The 27,937-nt window shown below is 41.0% G+C and overlaps 1 protein-coding gene across 6 annotated transcripts; it reads left to right on the top strand.

The window, feature by feature from the left end:
- The first annotated feature begins 2,189 nt into the window (after window positions 1-2,189).
- On the top strand, window positions 2,190-26,599 carry rmdn2 (regulator of microtubule dynamics 2). Of its 6 annotated transcripts, XM_076169247.1 has the most exons (13): window positions 2,190-2,354; window positions 2,647-2,688; window positions 3,128-3,180; window positions 5,601-6,052; window positions 14,129-14,306; window positions 14,417-14,519; window positions 15,400-15,460; window positions 21,966-22,041; window positions 22,575-22,652; window positions 23,907-24,005; window positions 24,523-24,576; window positions 24,667-24,747; window positions 24,961-26,599. In XM_076169247.1, exons 4-13 carry the CDS (start codon window positions 5,610-5,612, stop codon window positions 25,012-25,014), a joined length of 1,227 nt encoding a protein of 408 aa, XP_076025362.1. In that variant the 5' UTR covers window positions 2,190-2,354; window positions 2,647-2,688; window positions 3,128-3,180; window positions 5,601-5,609; the 3' UTR covers window positions 25,015-26,599. The 6 variants fall into 6 exon arrangements, with proteins under 6 accessions (XP_076025362.1, XP_076025360.1, XP_076025361.1 ...); XM_076169245.1 differs by lacking the exon at window positions 3,128-3,180; XM_076169246.1 differs by lacking the exon at window positions 2,190-2,354 and having other exon boundaries at window positions 2,567-2,688.
- Window positions 26,600-27,937: the final 1,338 nt, after the last annotated feature.

Here is a 27,937-nt window from a genome sequence, read left to right as displayed (position 1 = left end):
GATGTTTTGTAATGTCTAATTACCACGTTCTGCTCTACCTGAGGACGACAACAGACATAATGCAACTAACCGGAGAGACATGACTCAGGTTTTCCTCACCTTCACACACACACACACAGATGCAGACTGGCTGATGCGTGTGGAGCTGTCATAAAGCAGAGATTGTTTAAATCCAGATTATTTTAAATCTTTGGTTTAATCCACCTATAACCACAAAGGGCTGTTTTGTTTCAGGTGAGGCTGTGAGGAAACTCCTTTTGTTTTCTATAGATTAAAGAAAATGCTGAGGGTAACAATGACTTAGGTGTTCTACATGCACGCTGTCTATCCTAGTCCCAAATCCTATCTGTTTTGTTCATCATCACCACTGGAGACTACCAAAAGTCATCCTTTAGGCGCCACCTAGTGTTCAAATTCTGCCTACAACTTTTAAGACGATATTTCCCAGCTTTCCCAGTCAGTAAATTAAAGACATTATATACTCTGAGCTCTGTGAGAGAATCATATACAGCCTCTTTAGCCTATAGTTTGCATGAGAGACAACATTTTGCAGGTTAAGAGAATAGCTCAATGAAAAAAAGTTAGTTCTTCTGTAATAAATTGGTTAGTGTGTATAGTGGGGACGGCCATGGCCGATCAAAGTTCAAGGCTGGGAATGGGTTGGTGCTGTTTTTGAATGTTTTGCTGTGAACTCTGTCTTACTCAACATTTAATCTTTATTACATATTTTGATCCAGGAAATGTCCTTTCCATGAAAGATCAGTTTAAAATCTACTCAGTCCTGCAAAGTGCTAGAAATAAACTCATCAATAAATCTTCTTTTTCAGTTGTTTCTACTACAGGTGTATTTTGTAATCAAATACCTGTTAATCGATTGGATCTTGATCACGGCTGCCAGTTCTAATTTTGACCCCTTTCTTTACATTTTGATGCTATTTGGATGATTTGGTGTGAGAGAGAACATGAGGAAGAGGAAAACAAAATACAAGAGATTAGACAGCGATCTCAATTCTGCAGACATGTTTTGTGTGATGTGTATCTGGTGAAGGAAGAATGCATGCATGCACTTCGCATGACTCACATGATGTTGCTGTAGAAAACACAGAAGAAGGAAGGAATTATTTTTCACAGAAAGTCAGAAGTCGCTCGGAGGTCTAAGAGATAATTTGCCTGCCTTTTATTTTCCCATAGGGGATGTAGCCGCTGTGTCATCACTTAATTACTTTCCATGTAAATCAGTGGGTGTTGCTGTGGTTTATATAAAACATATATTTCAAAATGTTCATCATAACATCAATGTTTCATATGAAAGTAAGAGGTAGTTAGTTTTATTGTTGATCAAATGTTTTGCTTATAACATCACTATTTACAAAATTATCTTCCTCATCTTCATCTATTGTCTAGGGTCAATGTACTGACAAGTGTCATCAATGGGGTTTACTTCGATGTGTTGTGTTATGCTTATTATGTGTTATGATGATTTTTGTTTCCGTTTTTGTTTCTATGGCGACACACCCATCAAATGGAGGCCATTGAGGTAGACGTGAGAATAAGAACACCGAGTGCTTTGCAGCAAAGATACACATCTGTAAAGCAAGTGTAGGCCTATAAGTCGGAATTCCCCAGTCCCTCCGGAACAATACTGTGCCATCAGTTACATAACCCTCTGCACATCTTTATGGCTGAATGAATCTTTAAACGTCTGTACATCTGTAAAAAATCTGTAAACATGGCATGCAACTGATACAGAAGTTAGTTTTCCTCATGCATATGGGTAAGAACACTTGTATAAGACTGACAGGGTACAAATGGGCTTCACACTCTGTGGTCTGTCACCAGAGCTCTGATAGTAATGCCTTATTTCACCCATGTATTGTTTGACAGCTGTAATGGGCACATTTCTGTGCACAAAAGCAAAACCGAGGTTGCTTTTATTTCGTCCCCTGTGGTATGAGAACTCGGGGCAGATGTGTGGTGGGTGGAAGAAACCGCTGTGTTGATATCCCCCTTATCTCCTGGCTTTGACCAAATGGGAGCAAGGTCATGGCTGGATGCCGCTCTCTTATCAGCATATCTACGTCTGTGGGGTGAACCCAGGGCCGCTGCTGAGGCTTTCTACACCACCATGCTTCTGGGTTTCAGGTGGGCTTTTTGTTCGCCGTGCTGGCAGAATGCAGGCTGTGGGCTGAGGAAACAACACCGCATTCAGAGAGCAGAGAAGAAACTGCACGTAGCAATTGTTCTGTCATATAATGCAAGGGAACTCCCTGTTGCCTCTATATTCCAGCATGCCTGCCTACCTCTCTATGAGCTGAAAGAAACAACCACTTACAGCTTTACCTTCTACTGACAAAGTAAATAAACATTTCCATTCCTCAAAGACTGTAAAAAAAAAACTATAATAAAACAATTGCTACGGTCATGCTTTCTTTTGCTTGTTTATTTGTGTTACAGAAGGACATTTAAAGTTCCAGAGTTTCCATGAAGTAAATCACAAGTCAACCATTCACCTTCTATCTCTCTCTCCACAGGAACTGCCATTTATTATGGCAGAAAAGCTAAACACTAACAACCGGCAGGTTCAAGGTCAATTTGATAAACCCATGTTTAGTAACTTTTTTAATCTGGTTCACATTCTGGGTACAGGGTTTCCTGCAAGAAAACACTGGAGAGCAGCACTCTACACATGTGAGTCATTTCAGCTTATTATTGTAGAATACTGCATTTGATACACCAATGATTATTTTTTGTATAGCAGATTATGAAAAAGCAATGTTCACTGCAGATGAAGTGTGATCTCATATAGAGATAGAGATTCAGCTTGAGAAGAATTTTCAATGAGACAAGAACCATGGACTGGAACCAAATAATAATTAGACTAGAGCCTAAATGATTCTAAATCAGTTCTAAGTTGAACTTCAATAAGGCTATAGCTGGTTTGAAAAGTCAGAATATGAAATACATAAATATAAAAACACATCTATTGTAAACTAAATTAAATTATTATACAACATTGGGTGTTGTAAGGGCAGTTATCAGCTCATATCATTGGTTTTATGCAAGTCTAATGTTGTGGCTGTTGTGAACTTTGATCACTGATTTTCCACTCATGTGCTCTGACACCAAGGCTGAGGGAAGACACTTATTTACGAGGAAACTCACTGCAGAATATAGAGAAAGGTAAAGTGTAGCATTATTATTAAGATCTGTGTGTATAACATGTTTGAAACATCTACAAACATAGAGCTATTAAGTGTGTAATACAACCACTACAAAATGACTCTTGTGCAACAAGTCAGTGAATGGAGCTGGATATAAGGGATTAAGATAGATTACTGTGTGCAATCTTTTCTTCCCATTTATTAAGTACTTAACACAAAGAATCTAGAACAGTTTCACCTTTGAGCCGATAACTTTCTGAGATTTGTTTTATTTACTGTTGTTGCTGTGGATTGCAGTCAGAATATGGAGAGGGTTACCAGGTATGCTGCCAATATGCAAATAGTTGTAAAGCTCACAAATTATGTTCATTAAGTGTCAATTTGTTGTACCATTGGTCTAGGAAAGCCAAGGAAAAGCCACTGTCCTTATCACCAAAATTGTACAATCATGGCAGCACAGTTATCAAATTAAAGTTAACGAAGCAAAAAAATAGGTTTATAATAGACCTGAGAGGGGCAATGGGTTTATTTGAGGAAATGTGCTTCCTTAAAAATGATTAATCATACACAGGGTACAATCCTTCAGAGCAGCAGACCTCTATGGGAAATCTTGACGAGGAGTGGAGGGGTGAATAATCCCAAACCTGATAACAGCCTTGCTGAGAGAGAAAGAGAGAAAGAGAGAAAGAGAGAAAGAGAGAAAGAGAGAGAGAGAAAGACAGAAAGACAGAAAGACAGAAAGACAGAAAGACAGAAAGACAGAAGTCAGAAGACAGTGAGATTTGAATAGTTGCTGCTACAGGAGAAACAGGTTTAGACAAATATGTAGGTCTGGCATCCTTAATGTGGACATTGTAACATATACTTGAAAAGCAGGTTGTTTAGGTGGAGGTAGTGGATGTGAAGTTCCTTGCAACGAGATAACTTGTTGTTTGCATTTGAGATGATTAATCATTGTAAAAGTCTCAAACATACAGTACATTTTTAGATTAGAGGCACAAACTGAATGATCAAAGAGGAAGATTGATTAGTCTTTGAGGCCGTCCTGTAGTTTGTAGAATTCTCTCTTTTCTCATTGAGACTCTTGACAAAGTCGGAGCCCGGAACGTTTCCCTCCAACCCCCCGGCTAAGACGGAATGTTTTTATAGTTACACCACAGAGCTGTCAAGTCAAAAACACCGACAACGGAAGAAGAGAACCTTTCCTCACCTCCAGTAAGCCGCTTAACTCTGTAAATATACTTCTTTTGTAACATAAAATATTCATTCATTTATTGTTGTTAATAAATAGATTTCCGAACGCGAACTTCTCGACGTATTTCAGCGTATAAACTATGAATAACTTTGCTGTCTTGTTAGCATTGTGCTAATGAGGAGTAACCAATCAGCTGGGGGATTTTGACAAATGTGAGTCTGTTCATCGATACAATGACGCCCTGTTCGATGATAAACATGCCACATGGTTGAAACCAGCAGATACTGGAAGCCTTTATGTGTCTGGAGATGTGTAAAGCTGCTACGATGGCTAATATGCTCACTGTATGGTTAGTGTGTAGTGTCCAATGATCGAATAAGCTTTACCTGGATAGCTTTTCTTAACGTAGTATTCTTGTAAACAATGTTTGGATACAGTAAGTAAATGTAGGAGTCTGTGTCGAGTTCAGCAGTGAGAATATAGAGAAGAGAAGAGAAGATTGTGGAGTTGAAGGTCATAGCACTGTACTTTCAATACAATTCAATACTTTGTAAGGAGAAACTTTTAACAGTCTCGCCAATCACATCTGGTGTCATATACATGTTCTTGGTCTACTTAGCGTGTGAAAATGACATTCTGATGGATTATAGACATGTTGTAATGATCCAATCAGTGTTCATTTCTTATGTTTCCCGCTCACATTTTCCAGACTCCTAAATTATTATTGTTATTTGACTGCTATGAGTGAGGACGAGCTGTAATCTCTTGAAAAGAAGGTCACACTGCTTCAGCCGCTGGTTCCATTGAGATATTAACTAGATGATAAAGAGTTTCAGCAGCAACATAGTTAAATACAATAACATCATAATGACATCAGCTTCTCTGAGCGTAGAACAACTGAATTACATCTTACAGTGCAGTATTGATCTCTACTGCAAATCACACACAATGCTGAATGGATTATTGGTTTGGTTGGTTAAGGTTTTCATTTTAATTCTAATCTAACTCCTTAGATGCAGGACGGTACACAAGGAGACTAGGTGACTTTGACTTTAAAGGTTTTTTTAGAAAACACAAAATCACAACGTGAAATGTACAGTCAAAAAAACTGTTGCTTCCTTAAATAGTCAATAGCGATGTCATCAAACTAAAAAATCTATGTTATCTGATAAATACGGTTAAAACAGTATGTCATCAGTGATGTCATGACATGTATCATAACACATGTTGTCCTTCCTCTTTAGGCCGGTAGGATGGCCCAGGCAGACAGCAAGGTGCTGGTTCTGGGAGCTTTGGCTGGAGTGGCTGGCATTGGCTTGGCTTGCATATATTACCAGGGAGTCAAGTCCAAACGAAAAGCCTCCTTGCCAAGCTATTACGGCAACAGCACTAACAATGCTGGTGCCGTGTTAGCGAATGGTTTGGGGATACCTCATGGTCAGGTTGAGGTGCTCCAGCGCCTCGAAGCCCTCATGCAGTGTGTGTCCGAGCTCAAGGACGAGATGAAGGCACTGAAGAGTGCACTGCCGACACTGCAGGACCAAGTGAGGGAGGAATTCAGAGGACAGAGTGGGGCCGAAGGAGGAGCACATCGAGCCAGCCCCCACCGCAGGACCACACCCACGAGAAGGAAGAGGGCCACTGCCACTGCCAGATCTGGGGCCCATAGCTCAGAGGATGCAGAAAGTGAGGGAGGGTGAGTATTCAAAAGCCCACAGTGAAGGAGAACTAGATTATCACCTACGACTGCAGTTATATTTCAGCCAATGATTAAGAATGAGACATTACTTGAAAATGTAGCTCCATCCACCTCAGTCAGTCCCTCTCATGTGCATGCTTACATTACATCGTCCCTGTCTAACCACTAAACAAAAGATTCTCTCCAGCTAACACGGTTCAACGCTTTTTTAAATTTCAAATTGATGTTCCACCTGTTTCATGAGGCACGGTCGGCAGCTGCTGCGAATGCTGCAAACCAAGTCAGTATTTTGGTTTCTTCCATGACAAGTTAGTAGTTTGCCAGATTACTTCGTGTTAAACGTACTGCTGAGCCTCAATTATGGCTCCCATCTATTTGTTAACTAATCATAGGGCTCCATCATACGTAATATCATCAACCTGGGAATGTTGAGTGGAAAGCAGCACTTGTTGCTTGTGGCAGGACTTGTGACTAATGGTTGTTACATTCATCTCTTACAATAATTACACACTTGTATAATAACAATCTAGAGTATAAGTGTATGCCTTGCTGCGTTTTCCCTCCGTTAGTAACAGGTAATTACTGTTACATTTATCCAGGACAAAGTGAACAATCAGCAGATGCACAATTGTGAATTTTAAAATGGGAAGTATGGCAAAGCATTGGTGTCTGCAGGTCATATTTTGATGTGAAAGAATTTGTGGTAGTGCCAAATACCAAAGTTTAGGCTTACCTCCAGAAATGATTGGCTTGTAAGGATTTGTTGAACCACAATGTTTTCCCCAAATGTGCACGCATGAAAATCAACCAACTTTATGATCACAAAAGACAATTTGAAACCCTTTCCTGTTGGACACCGTCGGCCATACCAACATGCATGCACACCCTTGTTCTTTTACATGATCTCTGTGCATTTGAGTCACAGTTAGTTCAGCTACATTTTCAGTGCTTGCCGTTTGTGATACTCTTTCTTTTCTGTGTCATTTTCAAGTATTAGATATTCCAGTGGAGTATTGCAAACAAAATGAAGATAAGCAAAGTTATTGACATTTATGAATGCCAATATTTACTGGCCTAATTTCTTCAGGTGCATGTGCAAACACTGTTATCACTACACTGTTTGTCCAGCAGACTCCACTGTTCACAATACTTGGCAGCCCGTGTATTGACGGCATCGTATAGCAAAAGTTTATTGCCTCTAAAATACCCTACCACTTTGTCACATCTCTTTGATGACAAAAGATGAAGACGTCCTCGCTGAAATACAGGCATTTCTTCAGCCCATCAACATCAGTGACAAAATTCCTTCAAGCTCCCAGCCTGTAATTGGGTACCTCCAGTAAACGCACACTAGATAAATCATTATTCAACAACTGACATAATGATATAGTGCTGAAAATTTGATTTCAAGGTATTTTCCCATTTAACAACCTTACCTGTTGGTAATCAGCGTCTGACGCAAAAGCTTTTGCCCATCCCACTTCACCAGTTGAACTTCCTCGCTCGTTGTGATAAATTATAGTATGAGAGTATGTACTTTAGCCCGGGGTGCTGGTGCGAACAGCAGACTAATCAAGCACCACATGCCCAGTCATCCACCTCCATCCACAGCCAAATACCTTGATCACATGCCAGAGTTGAGTAACATAAACAACAGATGTGTTTCTTTTTCATAGACTAGCATTTAAATCTCATCGTGTAAAAACAAATACCAGGAGCTAAATGACGGTCATAAAGTTGAAAAGCTTAAAGTCGGACAGGTTTATGTTTTTCCTGAACACATTCTGAACATGCATCTCAGAAATCTCAGTATTTCAGCACAGATGTTTGTAGGAAAATAAGATATTTCCTCCAATGTTATTGGGCGCTGATCTTCAGTATTCTAGCACCTGGCTGTAGTTGACCTGGCTTGACCTCTCTTAGTACAGTGTGTGCAGTGACACAGCTGAATCAAACCGAGTCTACCTGCTTTCACAATTTTCTGCTCAGACACTTTTGAGTTGTCTAGTGTCTTCAATCACTGCTGCACAGTTCCTCTCCAACCCTGATCCACAGTATCATCTTGGCAGTTATTCATAGTCCTTGGAGCAATTTTTAGTACAAGTACAATTGTAAAATTAATTGGTCTTGTGTTGTACCTTCTGTATCTTCCAGGGAATTTCGTAAGAACGTTGAGTTGAGTTTTTTTAAATTTTGGGTTTATTAAAAGGGGCCTTGTTCTCATTGTAATTATGTTCTTAATGTCAATGTTCTTTGCATACCAAAATATATTACAAGGTTAAATTTCAGTAAATTATGGCATTGTTATAACTAACGCTAAAGTATCAAAGCATCAAATGCTGCCTCTTGCCAGGCTGAAGACATGGTGATTCAAGCTGTTCTCGTGCTCCTTGTACACACGAAGTGAACTTTTAGTTGTCATTGGTCAAGCTAAACCTACTGGGCCCTCACTGATAATGCATCCATGTTATATTTGGACCAATCACAGCCAGGGGGAGGTATCAGATATAGAAAAGACCAAAGCGAGCCCTTAAGGACTGTACTGCTTGTCGTGTTCGCCGATCCGTTCTTTTGTCCATTCGTCTTTCTCTTTTGAAGTACACCGGGGCCCTGAGTGTATCACCTGCAGAGCTATAAACAAGTGTGCAGGTATCACCCTGTAAGTGTGAAAGCTAACAGGTAATATCATATCACATGAGTCATGTTTCTCCAGGCTCCAGCTAAAAATGATTAAATATTTCAGGTCAGTCTCCTCTTCAGTTTAGCTTACCATCACCTTCCTCATTGGTGAGAGGAACACATGCGGGTTTAAGGCTGCCCTCTAGCAGATGTGGTTCACTGGCCTTGAGTGACAGTTGTCGGCCCCATCAAATGCTCTGAATTACAGCTCAGCTTATTATGCTTTTCAGAAATCGCATCTCACCCACACACACAGCTCCCATAATTAAAGAAGCTTTCACAACACTGTTTCCTTCTTTGAGCTGAGGGTGTGGGGGTGTTAAATGGGAATGGTGAAGAATTTCCAGCCCCTTAGGGAATGCCTGGCGCTCACCCAGAGGAACCAGTTACTCCCCTGCTCCTCGCATCCATTTAAAGGGCTCTGCATGCGTCTTTAGGTGGTTTGGAGCTGTTTGGCATCATAACACATCTCCACACAATATCTCCATAAGAGCCATGATGCTAAGGGTTGGTCAAAGCCTTTGATTTGCGTGTTTGTGGAAAGAAACTGACTGACTGAATATGTCTAACACATATGCTACATTCTTTAGGTTACTCAATTTATGTAACCAAAGCCAATAATGCGGGAACTTATTTCCAACAGGCGGCGATGTGCCAGGACAGAACCTTCAGCAATTCAACAAAGGTTGTTTTTTTTTCTGCAAAGTCCCCCGCAGCACATGAAAGCTGCACTTTATGGTTAAGACAAATACCTGCTTATCTTTTTTGAAGAGATTGATTTTGAAAGCTAAATGATTTTCTTAAGATCTAAGAAGAACATGGACGTCGGTTCCTTCACTCTACGTTGCACAACAGTTGCATATCAGATTATCGCCTTGCCGTTTGTTGTGACCGATATAGGATCATTTGCTGTGAATCGTACTGCATGCTGTTTGTACAGTCAGTATGACGTGTTGACAACTTTCCATCAAAACAATGTACAGCTTCATGTACGGTCAGCCGCTGAAAAGTTGAAAGTTCCGACTGTTTACTCCATTCAATCCCCATGTGTCATAACGGCTTCCTCAGAGCTACCTTTCTGCAGGTTAGGAAGACCATCAATCACACCGTCTGTGTGCCAAGCTGTCAGAGGCCTCATTTGAAGGTGTCGTGTAGGAACTTGTAATTCCTTGAACAGCTCCAACTCAGTTTATTCACATCTCGTCGCTGTAGCTCAAGGACATTATCGCTTCGTTTTTACTTTCTCCCAAAAAAAAAAAATGGCATTCATGATATTGGATAGTTGTTGATTTAAGCAGAGTAGTTTTGTTTAGTGGCGGGCATGTCTGATCAACACACGGAGAAATGTTTACAAAGGGGAAAAGAAGGTCATTGTCTGTGTCGTGATTAAGAGCTTTAGTCTAACTGTTCGGTGACGTCATGGAAGGTATTGAGTGTCCAGGATATTTACGTTTATTTACTTCAAATCCGTTCTTCCATAAAAGGTATCTAGCCAAACAAACGTATTTATTGGCTTTACTTTGAAAGCTTACAATGCATTTTGTGCACACAGGGCAGGCACGTCCAGCTGTCACCCTGGACGCCCTCTGGCCTGTCTGTCAGGTTCGACTTTGACCACCCACAGCTCCCCTTTTGTTTACCCCTTCGTTAACCAGGCCTCCTTTTCCTGGCTCCTGGGGCCATGACAGCAAAAGCTCTCGCATGCCAATTTTGTAATCCCTGAAATGTTGATCTTACTGCCTGGGTTGTTTCTCTTATTTGCAGCGATGCCTTCACAGCATTTTACTATTTTCAAGCCATGATAAGCTCAGACTTTTGAATTGAATGGGCAGTGGAATTTGGATGAATCTCTGTGATAAATTAAACTCCGAGCTCTTCTGCAGCTGACCAGCACAGACCTAGATTCACTGAGCTCCCAGAGTACATCTGTACCAAAAGCACAACAGCAGGGAAACCATTTAACTGACTATTAAGGTCTGCAAGGAAGAGTTGAATCTTTCAACTGTAACCTTTTCTATTCATGAGTAATCTGAACTATTGAGTGCCCTTGGCTGCTTGGTTTTCCCTGTCTTCCCATTCTTTCCAGTATTCTGCAGAAAAAAGGGTACTTTGCTCCACCCCATCATAGCTTAGAGGAGTAAACTTTCATCTGCACCCTCACCCAGCTATGACACAACAATGTCTTCCTCTGTTTATATGAGTGAGATTTAGTACAGGAAGAAGAGAAGTACAAACTTTTAGGACAGGCCAGTTTACAGTATCCTCTCAGTGCTGCCACTTACAGGCTCCCAGTGGAAACAAACCTTGTTATGATGGCATGAATTGACTTGTAATGTGACACTGTGTCTGTCATATGTAAATCACACACCATTGTTCTGTTTTTTTTCTGTTAAACAAGTATTACTTGTCACATCAAGCAGGGGGCGTAGTAGGCTGTTAGTGATGATGTCATGATGTGAAAGGCGATGACAAAGTTGATGTTATCAGACTTTCAGCAGCTGATCAGTGAGGAAGATGGAATCAAGCAAGGAGTCAAAATGGGTTCACCCTTTGGGGGTAGGGAACAAGTCTCTACACTCTCCTCAGTTAGCCTTTGTTGTAAAGCAGGCTTTCATTTGTCCTGACGCAGGAGTGAATAAGCCGGCCTGCATGCTCCAAGGCCCAGTGCTGTTGGGATGGTAACTTGTTTGTTTTGAACAGTGAAACCCTGGAGACTGCCTTTGGTAATCTCCCTAGTGCTCTTATTTCCTCCCCTAGAGTGCACACAATCTGCTGAGATTGATGTTTGCCCATCTTAAATTATGTCACATACGTACATAAATCACAATGTCCCAAGGAAATCGCATCTAGTGCAATGTCAGTAACAGGTTTGCTGATTCTGGTGCTGTCTTTGTATAATGATTTCTATTTAATACAGGGGTTTTATTTGTTCTACTTGATTCTCAGATAGTGCCTCAAAACACTGAATGTCTATCAGACTATGTCATAAAATGTAAATTGATTACTTGACACTTCAGTCTGTAACCTACTTTCAAATGTACAAAAAACAATGTCAGTGCATATCAATTCAATGTTTTAATTGGTCAAAAACAACCAATATTGTGCTTTGATTTTGAAGGCCAACTTAATATCGGTCTTCAGCCTTTATGTTCTACATTAAATCAGAATGTTTTTAGACATCTTTTGCCAAACTGTTCCATGTACACCACAACATTTAACAGATCCTAAGAGTTTGCATCTTAAGCTTGTGTGCAGTCGGTCCTGCACATTACAACACATTTACAAAAATGATTATAATAATATGGTGCATTGCCATGTTTAAGACACGGCAAGACACGCAGATTCAAACACAATCTCAAAATGTGACAATGTAAGAATTTTCTTCTCGTTCAAATGAAGTGATTCATGAGCCGTGGAATGGCGTGACAGGAATGTGCTGATCACTCAGTACTCTGCTGCCTGTCTCGCTAGCTCCATTGAGTAAATAACTGCAGGGAGAGAGGAAAAGAAAACACAAGGCTGAATGAATAAAAGGGAACAAGAATGAATGAATTACGAAAATAATGAATAAACAAGGTTTGTTACAACTGTCATCGTAGTAAGTCAGGTCAACCTTTTGCAAGTTTTGTCAAACATGGTCCGGGCACACAGAGCTTCGGATTAAAGCCCGCACATTCAGATTTTCAAGATGGGATGTATTGGCCAATCAATGTCGGAGCCTTGCCTGCAGCTTTTAGGGTTTGCTCAGTGTTATCTGTGTTAGAGAGGATTATGAAGTTGAGACTGCACAAAGGACTTTCATGTAGCATCCAGAAATGTCGGTAGTGTTGAAGCAAAATAGATACTGCAATACTTTATGATTTTTCATTCTGAACAAAACCTCACGTAGGACCAGATTAAGAGTTGGCGATTTAAGTGACTACGTAAGTCAAAAGATCTGTGGGGAAGGTAACACGTATTCAGAGTTGAGATTTGTGGGCGTCTATTACCGGCTGGCAAGTCCAGATGATTAAAATCTTTGATCAGTGCCAGTGATCTCTGCTCAGCTTTCCGGGAATGAGATTATTCAATGTCCCATGTCCCTCGTTTTGAAACAAGCACCTGCCTGTAACCTTGCCAAAATCTGTACAGTAGGACAAGTACACTGATTAAACTTTTTAAAATTAGGCCATTTCTAGCATATCATACATTGCCTTTGTTCAGAGCTGCTTCTTGGGTTGATGTACCCAAGATGAATATTATGAAAAATAAAAATGAAGTTCACTTTATCCTAGCAACACAAACATACATAGATTTTAGACGGATGTGATATATTAGATAGAAATAAAAAAATTCAAAGACAAAATGTTGCACCTCATTGTCAGTGTTTTTCATGCCGTTATTCTATTTATGATTTTCAAAGTCTGCATGTTGGTGACAGCATTTGTTAGTGTTTGGGTCATGACTGATGACACATTGTGGATGTGAGAGTACGTACTGTGCCAAACTGAAAAAAGTAAACATAACATTGAGAAGAAGCATTTAAGTTAGCTGTAATTAGAAGTAGAATAAACGTATTTGCAACAGACTACATATGTGATATAGTAATGGACTACAGAATTCCTCCTTCCCACCGCACCGTTGCAGTTTCATTTGTTTTGTTGACTTTGTCGGCCACGGTGTGTTTTCCTTGACAATTCCCCCTTTCTTTAATGAAAGAAATCTCCACAGCTCAAATGTCCTCATGTTACTCCTGTAATCACAGCACCCTGGGTTGAAGGTGTGTTGTTGTGGGGTGGAGTCAGGAAGCAGCCTCCGGCACAAGGCACCTGTTGGGTCCATGTTGTTTCTGTCTGTGGCCCGCTCTGACACATCCCTCCAGAACCATGGCTCGCAGCCCAAAATATTCCCTTAACCACCAATGACGCACATGCAGCCACTGCCAACTCTTAATAGAGGCTTTTCATATTTTCACCCTTCCCTATGCCTCTCATTTCTACCTATACCATTGATATAGCTGTTTTTTTTACTGCTCCTTTTTAAATGTTACTTGGGTTGTATACAACTGAGGGGAGTTGAAAGGGCATCATAAAACATCTATCTCCCCTGTTGCGTGCCTCACACTGGCAAACAAGTCTCCCTCTATGTTCGAGGAAAACCTTCAAGTACCCATGTGAAGATGTCTACAGCTTCTTAACAGCTACTATTTTGGAACAATTAAGTGATCCCCCCTTGTAAACAAGCCTGGTGCCATCTGTGTGGTACCCAATGGGGAAGACAGATTTATTATAACAAGTAGAAGATAGTTTTACATTGAGTTACAGGCCATGTTGTTGTATTTCAGGGGAATATTATGTAAGAAACTGAAAGCTTTTTTATTTCACTAACACTTTACGCCTGTGCTTGTTCTTTCAGATATATGACTGCGCTGACAGACACTGAGGAGGAAGAGCAAAGCGACACAGATGAGCGTGAGGAGGAGCAGCCTGTGGACAAGTTATCCGTCCTCCTGGAAAGGATCGACTGTTTGCATCATGGCACTGAAATTGACAAGAGAGAAGGTCTTAATGTTCTCTTGGAGCAAAGAAAGGAAGTGAGTGACTGGGTGTGAACCAACTACTGTATATTCCCATCCACAACAACGTGTTTCCATGCAGAATATCGTGACTCAAAGACTTTTTTTGTCTTATATATCTATCATAGTTTGGACAGAATTCCGCATTTCTTTGGCGGTTAACTCGAGCCTGCTGTGATGTTCATGACGTCAGCACTAGTGTGGAAGAAAAGAAGAGCCATGCAGAAACTGGTAATCCATCAAAATGATCTACTATTGAAAACCTCATTCATCAAGCTTACAATTCAGGATCCACACCAACTTTCCATCCCATCTACACTGTCCCTAAGCAATTCAGCCCACAGTTTAGGCGTTCGCTTACACACATTTTGATCAGCCACTGCACTCTGAATTGAAAAGTCTTTTCTCACAATGCCACAATTCCACACAGTAAATTTGCATGTATTTAAGGTTTGTGTGACGGCTTTCCATGTACCTCCTTGTATTACAATACGCACAGTATATCCGAGGCTGTTGCGTGACTTTCAGACCGGATTGACCTGTATCCTTAATCCTTCCTTATCAATGTGTCTCTGATCGGTGCTCGCCAGGTGCTTCCTGCACCCCTATCAAAGGGTTTGACGCGGTCAGAGCTATGTGACTATTTAAAGCGACAAGGCATCATATGTAACATTCATTTAGATATTAATAGATCAAATGGAATCCAACAGGTTCCAATGGTTGATGAAAGAACTTAAGACTGAGCTCTTTTCCTGGATTGCATTTCACCTCACTTCTTTTTTTATTGCTGAAAGCAAATGTCTAGAGGTGTTTCTTGACTTTTATAGCTCCTGTTATGTTTTCTCAGTCAACACACCCCTTGACTCTGCTAATCCGTCTTCTCTTCTCTTGTAATGTGAATAAGAACGCCCTTGATGGCTTGTTTGCTCTGAATTTGTGTTTCTTTTCCGCCCGGATGAATCTCACCTCGTACCTAATCCATCCCTTTCACAATCACTCTAAATCCATTCATGTAAACTGTGCTCAAGTACCCCATAAACAAATATAAGGGTAATGATTGTTATTTTTGTTGTTGTTATACTATGTGTATGATCTTTTCCTATTCTCTCAGGAAAGAAGATCGGTGAGGAGGCTGTGAACTTCAACCCGACATGTGCTGAAAGTCATCAGTGGTAAGTACAAGTTGTTTCTTTACCCCATCATTTAAAAACTACTTTGTGTAAAGTTTCTTTTAATGGTGCCGGATCCCACAGCTCAAGAAATACAACAGGCTCAATAATGTCTGCTTGTGCCCTGAAGCACTTTGGGATTCTCATAAATTGTTTCCCATACATTTATTTCTCACTAATTGTGAGCGTTGTCTCCCTCATCTGCTGCCAACAGTTGTGGGATCAAGGTATTAAGATTTATAGTCTAGTGTTTTAGCGGTATAGACCGTGCTGACGACTAACGACTAACATTTTCCTGACTCCAATGGTGGCGTTGCTGCACCTGTCAAGCAGGGACAACTCTCACTCTTTTCCAGTATCTAAAAAGGGCAATGCTGATATTATATAATGCTTATACAGTTCACTTTTTCTTGAAATGACGAATCTATGAGACATCGCGAAAACACAGCACATGTACTTTCCCCAGTTGTGTAGCTGGAGGGGCCTCTTTTGAGTGATGTGTAGTCCTGCAGCAGCTTTCCCCAGAACTTTGACTCAAGTATTTCTTTTGTAATTTTAGAAGATTTGGCCTGAGTGACTGAAGACATTCACAGAAGGTCTCCCCTGGTGTTTGTGTTTCTTTGCAGTTGAAACGCCACCAAAATAGGCTTGAACACAATAAACACATGAATAAATAAAAAGTAAGTGTGTAACAGCTAGTTTCAGAATAGCATGCTTTATAGAATGAAGTATGTTTGTGCAGGAATGTAGTGGCATAGTAGCTGGTGATACATAAATCTATTGGATATTGACATTGACTCTTTCCTCTCAGAGTCTACCTGAGTAGAAGCAGTAATGTCAGGGGAATGACTACTGTGGATGTAAAAAAAAAAGATCGTCCTTCTCCGCTGTTGGAAAAATCCCCTTGTTTTTAATCAGTTTTGCAGTGGGGGCATGATGGCGTGGATCCTGTTTGTATTTGTAAAGGCCTCAGTGGTGCATTCCACATCTGAAACGCTGCTCATGTCAAAACTTGACTGCCAAACCTACCTGAAATCAAGGCTGGGATATACAGTAGCAATGGAGATTCATCTGTTGCAACTGCGGAGGTTTACGGTTGTAAGGTTTTAATCAGATTAGCTTCAACCAGCATATATATATTACCTAATCGATGTACTTTGGTACTGATACTTTTCCTAGTTTACATATTTGTTACTGAGTTAGTGTCAAGTATTTATAGAGCATGTCCAGCATGTGGTACTTGTATGAAGCTATGTGGAGGTTTCTCATGGAAAAGAGTCCCGGAGTGCCTGGTGGAGCCGGCAGTCCTGCTTGTCAGGGATTCATTAGTATTGGCTCATGCACATACCTCAGCATTGAAGATGTAAAGTGAAATAGAAAGCTGTGTTTGTTTAGCTAATTAAGAGCAAAAGCTCAACAAAAAAAAAAGCTTAATTCTTAATCCTATATCCACTAATGGAATTTGTAATATTCTTAAAGCGAGCAGAAATGCTGTCTTAGTCGGTAAAGCTGCAGTTTGTGAGTGGAGGAAGCAGGGACTGGGGATGGTGCCAGGCAGTGTTACAAGGCAGTTTATGTCTGAGGCAACTGTTTACTTAAGTGTCCCGATGCCGTGAGAAAACGTGTCACCTGTTTTCCTGAATGCCGCCCAGCTCATCACAAATCTGGCAGATGTTGTTCCGACGCTTTGTCAGCTCCTCCTCTGTCACATGGACTACTTGCAGACTTCTTCACTTAGCCAGGGTCAATGAACTCTTTTAGCATTTTACTTTCCTGTCTGCTTAATATAATTCAGGTTCTCTTTGAAAGATCCACAAATGTTTCGCAACTTATTATTCTATATTGACTTTTGCATCTATTTAAGAAATGCATGCATGTACGGTTTGCAGACAGACAAGCTGATGCAAAAGTTGGTGTTTTGGCACAGAGTTTACACAGCAGTCTGGATGTTTGTGGCATTTACTGTGGGAGATCCTGGTGAGGCCTTCTTCCATCTATCACTTGTACAATTAATGTTTTCATATTTAAACCTTTGCACAGCCAACCAACCTCACAGCTATATTTATTCTCAATATTTGTTGACAAAAGCAGTGTACCCTACATGCTACAATAACACAAACAAGGCCTGTTGACTCGTTGCTAATCCTCATGGAAAATTACCTCAAAGCTGGCTAAAGTCCCAGCAAACCAGTGCACAGTAGCGACCCAGTAAGTGGTTGTTCACCTAAATGTTTGTTCTGAAAGCTCCATGAGTGTTTTAATTACATTTGATGACACATAAACCTGTGTTAGGTTGAACCAGTTTTACACATCGGCAATTACAAAGTGTCACATTACTGCTTTTTACTGAGACCTAGATTCGGAGCAACTTTGTACAAATTTGTCCCATCAGAATTTAGCTTTAACCATTTTTGAAAAGCACTTGAAATTATTCTGTCCATAAGTTTTGATCTGCGAAACAAAGCGCAATCAGTGTCTAATTAATATTCACTGAGACCTGCTTGACTGACAGCGCAGTAGGCGGGGCGAGGAGAGCGGTGTAATCAAACCTGTTCGGTTATGGCTCTGGCTTGCAGGGAAAGTTGTACGCATTTGTACATAAACTGTCACTACGAAAGGTGAAAGCACATTACACCCAGCTGCTCTGTGAACTGCATGCATGTACAATCAATTCAAGTCAACTCTGCATAGTCACCATTCCATCTCAAATTGGGTAGTTTACTGTGTTACTGTGTTAAAATGAATGATACAGTATACATCTGGTTTCAGAAATAGGCAAGCTTTTATTCAACTTCATCATGTATAAATACATAACAGGTTATACAAGCGGTTGCAAAAACATTTGTGATCCTCCCAAACATTTGTCTTCCTTTTTGAGCCGACGTACTGGTTGTACGGAGACTGGAAGTGATGAATGAATGTGACATCCGTGTAGCAGTCATCACTTTACATGGGATTACAGTACACATACTTTTCCACTCTATGTCATGCACACGGCTCTGTGTTCTTTCCAACGAGAGGTGGATGAGGAGTCTTTTGAAGTTGGACGGATATGGAGTCGATTGAATGTTGGAGAGCACTACTGAGATGGGTGCTGTCAGGTTACCCAAGCGTACAAACTTTTTTGGCAATATTTGATGTTTTGTTCTTTGAAATTTAACTGTGTCCGTCTTTAATAAAACACAGTTCAGTGGAAACCTCACTGTAGATGCCTGCACCTGTCCCCTTTCAGTTGCCAGCTCCTCCACAACAGTAAAGTACAGGGCAGTCATCATATTTGTTGCAGAGCTTTCTAGCAAATTTCACAAAAACGAGAGCTGATGTGGCACATTCCTGGGATGTACTGTCGGAAGTGGTTTTGTTTGGGGATACATACGCCAGTGAGTGCAATTGCACACACACACACGCATCTATAGGGTTACGCATGGTGCTTACGTGACTGAGCGTGAAGCCTGTTGTTAGCCTATAATCAGCCGGCTGGTGGCAGGGAGATGTGATTGTATTCTCGTATCACAGGCTTTGTTTGTAGGTTGCGTTTCCAGTGATCCATCTGTGTGAATTTCAAGCCCTTGTAAATCCCCGACTACAGGGCCTCTCTCATGGTACAAAGGCCCGCAGATTAACTGGGAGCCTGCGACAGTGCCTGTCATTGGAGGGGGGATGGGCTCACCTTGACCTTTGTAGCGACAACTTTAATTTTGAACGTGTGTGTGTCTGTGGTGGTGGTCATCCAACCAGGGCTGTGGTGTTTCAGACCTCACTCTGGGTCCTGAGAAGCACTTGACACAAACACAAATCCCAAAACAACACTCTCCGCTCAGGGACTGCATCTATCATCACACTTCTCTCATGAACTTTTCCTCTACAGAAACTCCTCCTATTTCTGCTGCAGGTTTTGGCCTGGAGTGCTACACAGTCCTCTCTGTCTTTGAATGAGCTCTCTATGTTTTGATTCGAAGGCTGAAATCGATCTGCTGATTCCACCAGACCTTTTGTTTTTGCCCGGTAGAGCCGAGGATATGACTGAACCACAATTAAGTGTTCTGCCCTCCTCACATCTTCCCCCTATCATAAATGTTTTGTCCCCTCCCATATTTCCTCCACTTCTTCATATTTTCCTTTCTTGCCTTAGAAAGTCAAGAGAGATAGTATTTCAACTCAGAAGAAAGGGAATGATAAACAACATCAGGTAGGCCCCGGAGGCTAGACACACCTCCCTCCACCTTCACATCCCATCTCCTTCACTCTCTCTAAGGCCCGCCCCTGTCTCCACTCGTAATGTGTCCTTTGCTCTGTGCGTTTGGCCAATCGGCTGCACCTATGCTGCTGGCAGTCTTGTGGCCGCATACTTCTCACTAAACACAGACAGACTTTCTGCAAGCTGAATGATGGTAGAACGGGCCAATCGGTGGGAGGGAAACGTGTATCTGGCAGTCGCCTGGATGTTGAGCAATCTTTCCCACAGCCCTCACCTGGCCAACGTTTGATCTCTATCATGTGTCGTACTTCCTTCTGGCATGCTAGTTTGGCCTCTCTACTTATTTTGGCACTCCTGTGATTTATTACATTTAAACACATGGTATATTTTAAATGCTGGTGTAATGGCAGTAGCAGATAACATTATGTAACTAAGTACTGTTAAACAAATAATCATCTTGCATAGTATTGCAGTGACGAAATGAAGCCAATGTGGTGTTTTTTACGGTATAGTTGTATGTTCAACTCGAGCAAGAACATAGGACTTCATTATCTAACATTCTGAGAATCTTTCTTTGAGCAGACTGTTACGATTGGAGTCAAAGCTCTTGTTAAACACATAATTGTTTGCATTGTACACAAATTATATTGTAGCCACTGTTTGAATTGCACAGTGCTGTCCATTTGTGGAACCCCTGTATGCCAACAGCAACACATTACTCCAGTTTAGGAGTCTCAAAATGATGTTAAAGCAGGTGCAAACCAACAATAGTTCTCAAATTGTGTAATTCTGTAATTGCCTCCTCATCATGTTCTCCCAATTTGCTCTCTACCATAAATCACCAGGTATCCAATGATAATTTGTGCTCATCTTTTAGTGTTGTAATCCATGTAGGTGTGCTCTGCCTGAATGAGATTCTGACAGAAGCTTATTTTCATAGACATGGTACTGCTGCAGGTGCTGGAACAGTACTGGGTTGGTGCCATTGCAAAACCCAGATGTGTTGAGAATTACATCATAGGGTGTGGAGATTGCGGTTTCAGTTTCAGTTGTTTGTTAAAGCTAGATACTGTATGTGTCAGCTTATTTGTCGTCTAGCGGTCATAGACGTATTTCCATCGGGGTCATTGACAGCATCGCTTACATTTTTACTTACTAGTTAAGAATATACACGTGGAAGGGGGTCCGAAATACACACACAACACAAGATACCACTGGGAACACCGCTTTCTCTACAGAAATTACAGAATTTCTTCATATCTTTTTTCCTTTCTCTGTGCTTTCTCTAATTTGTCTTGGAATTCCTTTGAGAACCAAATTGGAGAGAGTGTGTATCTCTCCTATAGACCACTGACTCCGGGTTTTGCATATTTCATTCATTTCATTCATTCAACTGTTCTGTGGGTTTAAAAATAGCACTCCCAAACAAACTGTGTGACATATTTCTCCTTGCCTCTGGCCCCTCATGTCAATTGTTCCTTGGCGTGAAGCCAGAACTTTCTTGGGCCGTGAACATCTCGTGGCGGCTGAGAGCGAGACTCTTTTCTGTGGAAATTCCTGCTAATAGGCACTGGCTCAGGCATCATCACCAGCACTATGTCTCCGGAAAAAACTAGAGAGTCACCACTACCTCATGCTCTGTTAAAAAATCCATTCACACAGACACCTTCTTCCACACACACACACGCACACGCACAATTTCAGATTTCATCTACCATCACTACCATCATGTCAAACATGATTTGGAGATCCTTCGTATAAAAAGGTGTTTGTGCCGCTCTGTGATGTTTGACATCAAGTAGCAGTAGGATTAAAACAGCCATGCGGTGAAAAGACTTTGATCAGCGCTCTCCTCTCCTCGCCGAGCCCTCAGCGTCATGCAGACTTACAAAATGTAATTCGCTCTTTGTTTCCCCTCCACCTGCCAACTGATCCAGCTCTATCAATTAGTAGTGAGGGAATCTTATGTTGTCTAATGAGGAGTCTCGCTAAGGAAAGTTGAGTGTTGCTGTTTTTCCAGTGCCCCTTTGAGTTGGCCGGTAACTAGTGACCCAGAGATTGGGTTGTGTGATGGGAACATGCTGTCCCTCCAACCCAACCTCCCCTAGGAAGAGCTTCACAATTGGATTTGTATTTCAGCATGAGCACCACAAGTCAAAATAATTTTTTGACATTGAGAGTGATCGGGTTCTGTTTTGAAGTAGAAATCACGGTGCACTGAAATGATAGAGTGTGACTGTGGTGTGCCAAGATAATAAAGCAGTATAACATGTAGATACTCTATATGAACAAAATGTCCTCTCTTCACAGGTACGCCATCATGTGTGGTATTATGGCAGAATATGACACAATACAGAACAGGATAAAGAATGGATACATCTTCAAGGCAAGTTCCGTCACAAAGTACTTTTATAACCTCATCAGAATCTACAAAATATGTGCTAAGTGATATGCGGTTGATTGTCACAATATGTAATGCATATTCTTAAAATTAATGTGTGGCTGCTCAATACTACTCTTGCAGCCGTTTAGTTACATAAGATGTGTGAGTGTGGAAGAACGGCATGTAGTATTTTATCTCCTGTCAGCGGCTTCCCCACTGTGTACCTGCAAAATTCATGACAGGTGAAACACAGAGAGAGATATAGAGAGGAGATATGAAAAAAAACAGGTACTGGAGCAACGGAATGGAAAAGAGGGAGGGTGCTAGACGGTGAGGAGTGTGTAGTCGCTTGTTTTGATCGCGTGTGTGAGAGGTGTGTGTGTGTGTGTGTGTGTGTGTGTGTGTGTGTGTGTGTGTGAGAGAGAGAAATATTTGTGGTGTGGTGAAGCAGGACAGAACAGAAGGCAGTGGGAATAGCAGTCATGTCGTGAATCAACACTGAAAAATTGTCTCTGACTGTCTGTCTCCCTTTTCAGGAACATTTGGATAAAGCCATCGAGCTGAAACCACAAGACCCTCTGTCCTACTACCTACTGGGCCGCTGGTGCTACGCTGTATGTCCCCCTCCAAACTCCCCAGCACACACAACACACTCCTGTAACCCCGCCACATATCTATTGTTCCCATCTCTCCTCACTTCGGCAAACACAGAATTTATGGAGGCTGACACGTCTGCGTGGCCTCCTGCCTGTGCTAACCCACCCACCGCTTCCCCTCATTCATTCCCACTGTTTAGGTTTCCCAAAGTTTTGTTTTTCCCTCTGTGATGGTCACAGACAGCGCTACGGGAGGTTAACACCAGCCATTGTTAGTTTAAAATCAGATTGTACCGAGATATTTTTCATCCTGTTTCGAATCATGCGCCATAAGACCACGGCAGTTGTTTTTGATTCCTGCGAACATCACATCTTGTTATGTAACCTCGTGTTGAGATCTGTTGAAAGAATAGCAAAGCTGTTTTTGGCGTGTACAGCTCCCGACTGTTTCTGTCAGGTCATGAGCTACTTATCTGATGATTTGCTGCCAGTAATCAGTAACCGCTTGGAAGAGAGAAAGCGATTTCTTAACGTTAAGCAGACACAATAGAAATTTCTTCATAATGCTCAAATGTACTGGCCGCACCTGAGCAACAGCCAGCAGTGTAGGGACTGTGCAGATCTCGTGGAGCAGTAACACCTGATATTTTTTAAGGGATTCAGTGTGATGGACTGTCTGTGCTAAGTTCTTGTTCAACAATGCCCCACTGTTCGCCGTGCTATTTGAAAGGTCCTGTGATGACGCCAAAGCAATGCTACACCTGCAATTAGACGTGGCTATAATGAATGGTGTGAGGCAGGAACAGTACATGTTTGACCCAGTGTCACTTGGCCATTATCATCCTCTGTTAGAAGTTTCAGATGACAAGGATCAGTGTGTACAGGGAGCCTGGCGAAGATGATAAAGTGTAGAAAGTTGTGTTTTTTTTCTGTATGGAATAGTTAAGGTTAAGGTAACCAAACTGATTTGGAAATATCAAAGCTACTCTTTCATATAACCTATTTTTCAATGTTCAAGCATTCAAAACTGGCAAACTTATGATTCCAATGTAGTTTTGAATGTGAAATAAGTAGTTAAACATGAATGATATTATGGGCAAATGTTATTTATGTCATTGTCACTGAATTTGATCATCACAATACATCACTATTGTGGTATTATGAAGGAATTGCCTCCAAAACATATTTACATCACAAATACTGACATTATTTCTGTCTTAATTAATTCACAGAAATGTCTTTTTACTTAGAAATTGTTTGGATTATTTGCAGGTGGCTCAGCTAACGTGGCTTGAGAGGAAAGTTGCCACCACGTTATTCGGAGCACCTCCGACTGCCACAGTTGAAGACGCGCTGAAGAACTTCCTCAAGGTGCTGTGTTACCGCCTGCTGTCCATCTCGTGAATACAGCAGTTTTAAAACAATGTATCTGACATTGAGTCAATCTGATGTTTAGAATTGCTTCCAATCTGCCTCAAATGTGTATTATCACCGTTTTAAAGGTAATTTCTACACACAGATATGGAAAAATGTACATGTAAATGTACGTACTATGTTTTTACTATGTGAATTGATTGTCATTTGTTAAATGTATTTATAGACTACATACATATAGACTTCCTGTAAGGTAAGAGTTGATTGATGTGAGTCGTCCCTGTTACAACATGTTGCTCATGGCCTCGAGGAAAGCTTCAGGAAACACTGTCAAGCTTCAACAAACACATCCTGCGAGCTCACACAGTATCCCCAGTTACTTATCACTCAACTAACTGTGAGAGTGAATGTTTGCAGATGACCACCTCTATAAAGGCCCATAGCTTATTTCTTGTCGTGCTGCCGTTACAGCCTTACTGACCAATGCAAGCCATATTTGCTGTCTTTGTACCAGGTTGAGGAGATCAAGCCACAATATTCCAAAACAAACTACGTCTTTCTAGCGAAGGTGAGTATATGTAACTTTGTAACTGCGGGATGAAGCTGGGATCTTATTCTGGCAATAATCAAATACATTGACAGTTCTTTTCCTCTGCAGTGCTACAGAGACATGGGACAGAAGGGGAAGGCGAGGAAGATGTGTGAAGCTGCTCGCCCTATGAATTCTGTCTCCAAAGAGGTAGAATTCACCACTGACCTATGACACGGTTATATCAGCTCACAGGATTACACCTTCTGCTTTTTCTCTTCTCTGTTTACTATATGACTAGAGCTGGCTAGATAATAAAACAAAGCACAGTGGTAGCTGATTGGTGCAAACACATACTCAGGTACAACATAGTTGGCAGAACAGAGCAAGTGATTTTGATTTTAAACACAATTCTTTTTCTAGGATGAAGCGGCACAGAAGGAGCTGGACTCACTCTGCCAATCACTTGGAGTCTGACGACAACATTCAATAGCACTTTCTTGTGGAACCTTTTTACCATGTGCTATTTTGTGTGTGTGTGTGTGTGTGTCTTGATAGGATATTATGGAAATTCACTCTGTGAGTGGCGGTATACTGCAGTGTTTTTCTTCACTCTGTGGGAGTCAGAAACCGAAACAAGAACAAATATGTGATGATTTTTTTTTCTGTCTGGGTGGAATCAATGCTTCACTAAGTCAAATCAGTTGCATTGATTGTCTATTGTTGCTATTACAAGATTTTTAATACTATACAGAAATTGGGTGAATCATCCGTTCTTAGTTAATGAGTGTGAGTGTGCGTGCATATGTGTAAATTTGCTCTGCAGTGTCTAGCAGACATAATAGGAGTGAAACTGTGGTAAGAGGATACCGAGTATCCTTGATAACAAAGACCTGCCACTTTTTTTTAGAAAGTGATCAGCAGAGCTTGTTATTCCGTCCTGTTACTTCCTGTTGTGTTGTGTGAATGTTGTGTCTCCCACCGCACATTCAAGTGGCAACAACCAGCACTACTAAACAATAATGCACCCAAACAAAGATCTTGGAAAGGTGACCACTTAATGACCCCTGGCCCTCCTCCCTCTGCTGTAATTCACATCAGCATTAATGCACTCTGGCTTTATTTACATGCACACAACAAACAAATCAATTACCGCCTAGACAAAGTCACAATGGACTTTGGATTAGATTATACAACAACAATTTAAAAGCCCTTTCTCTCCCTCTACAACCCTTTTGAAATGACCATGATTTTAGCAAGAACCTGCACTGAATTGTTCTGCTTAAAAGTTCACTCTTTCACATGCTGTGGTTTCATTTTAAGATTTTCTTTTAAGACAATCTAAGTTGACGAGTTGAATTTAAATTATTATTTTAGTGTCAAAAGATTTGCTAACAATAGATAGATAATAGATCAGTTCACCAAGGAAGATATTCTGTGACTGATGACGTTTTATTCTTAGTGTGTGTTTGCCTGCTGCTGTGCATGCAAATGGAGCCAGTGAAAGGAGAAATCTTTGCTTTGCTATGCTGATGTGATGATGTCAGTGTGTTCCAGTTGATGCTTTGCTCCTGATTAGATTGAAGTAATGTTGAGTTTCATCGTCCGTGAACATCTCGTGGCGGCTGAGAGCGAGACTCTTTTTCTTTGTCGTTGTTGTCTGATGCATTCCTGATTATTTTAAAGGTGTGGTGGGGTTTTTTTATTTGTTCTTTTACTCTTTATTCTGATCAGTTTGATGCATTTTAGATGTTGGTTGAATGGAAACATGTTTTGTATTGTTTACTTGGATTATTTTTGAGAGAAAACTATATTTCCAACCATGATCAATGAATCGTTTTATGTTTTGTAGGCTGCTTGCTTGAAAATGACATGAGAAAATTGCTTTGTCACTACAGTTTTTCTCAAAACTGGAAAAATGAATGTATTAAATTTTTAAGCCAAAAGCAGGTACGGTGGTCACCAAGACCTCACACACTACATAGAGTTTATACAACGTTAGCGCTAATGCACTCACTGATTGTTCAGACTTGAATATATGATTAAATGTGTGCAATCCTGACATGTATTCTCAGATTCTGTACGTGTGAGTGAATGAAATGGTTTGTTGAATGATTTATAGCCATTTTCTCTTTCACCTTTGCACAATTGTAATGTGATTAAAATGTATCGAGGGTTTTACCATAAACTCACTTGGTCTTAATCCAAACACAACAGAAAAATAACAGACAGGCTCTTGCACGACTATCAGCGATGGAGCCGTTTGCAGGCGCCCTTCCTTTTCCCCAGACTGTACATTCTGTGCCAAGGCTCGAATTATGAATTTGTCTCTGGATCAAATGCAGGCCAACTTTCCGTCAGTCGAGTCGTGCTCCAGGATTTTCTTCTTCCACGGTACAGTCACTCTAAATAGGCACCTTCCAAATGAACACAAGTGTTTGTTTACATAGGCTCTAGAACCTAACCTTTCTTTGACTGATTTTTATTAGCCTCCTGCCGCCTTTGATCAAACACTTCACTTGAGTCGGCTGCAACTTGCACTTAGAGCTGTTACTCTTAAATACAAAGCAAACTTTTGAGCAAACTTTTTTTCAGTATATTAAAATGCGGTCGTGGGTGTGATGAATAGTCTGTATGTAAAGTCTATGGTGTGACTGTATTTAATCACTCATGCCATTTTCAGGTTTTGCGTCATGTGAAGTCAGCTGAGTAGGTGCTACTGGAGGCGGACAGCTTCCTGCTTTAGCCGCAGAAGTGGAATCTGGTCTGGGCTCCCTCATCACTTACTTCCAAGGGTTTCTTGGTCTCCTTCAGGTCCTCTTTTATTCTCCTTTTATTCTTGCTCTATTTAGTGTAGACTAATGCATTTTCATTTGCAAGAAGAGTGTAATGGCCCTTATACATGATAAAGAGGTAAACAGCATATTTGGGGATCTATATCTCCAGTCGTGTCTTGTTCTTATCATCCACTGTACCAGATTTGAACATAACACAATTTCAACTGGTTCATCCTGTCCTCCTACTTGACTGGACTTGGTCTTAACCTCGTCTACCAAAACGTGCAAAGTCTTACAGACACATTTCCACTTGGCAGGGCCAAATCGCTGCTTGTAGCCTTCTCCAGAACTGTTAAGGAAGTGAGGTTCTGTCTCTGCAACGCTTTTACTAACCTTTAGTTAGAATATAAGATGACTGGAAAGGTAGTTATATAATTTTGAGTCTGTCTGGCTTCAGTGTTGATACTTTGACTTTTCCTCCAGTCCTATTGTGGCCTTTAAGTCAGGAAACTGCTCGCTGCCAAGTCTGTGTCTTGCTTCATTCAGATCTTCAAATGCCCCACCATTCACAACTCTTAAGCTCAGCTATGTCTGTATTACACAAGACAGAGAAGGTGCTTGCT

This window comes from Genypterus blacodes, unplaced genomic scaffold (assembly GCF_046128005.1).
Source record: "Genypterus blacodes isolate CSIRO-AG114 ecotype Tasmania unplaced genomic scaffold, CSIRO-AGI_Gbla_v1 ptg000195l_1, whole genome shotgun sequence".
Classification (NCBI taxonomy): Eukaryota; Metazoa; Chordata; class Actinopteri; order Ophidiiformes; family Ophidiidae; genus Genypterus; species Genypterus blacodes.
The sequence above is the reverse complement of the archived record's forward strand: the minus strand, read 5'-3'. Positions and strand labels throughout refer to the sequence as shown.

Bases quoted from the DNA above. Each gene is read 5' to 3' on its own strand.
- rmdn2 (XM_076169245.1), top strand. From the start codon at position 5,610: ATGGCCCAGGCAGACAGCAAGGTGCTGGTTCTGGGAGCTTTGGCTGGA. The intron at 6,053-14,128 runs GTGAGTATTCAA...TTGTTCTTTCAG, and splicing joins GATGCAGAAAGTGAGGGAGG to ATATATGACTGCGCTGACAG. The intron at 24,748-24,960 runs GTAGAATTCACC...TTCTTTTTCTAG, and splicing joins TGAATTCTGTCTCCAAAGAG to GATGAAGCGGCACAGAAGGA.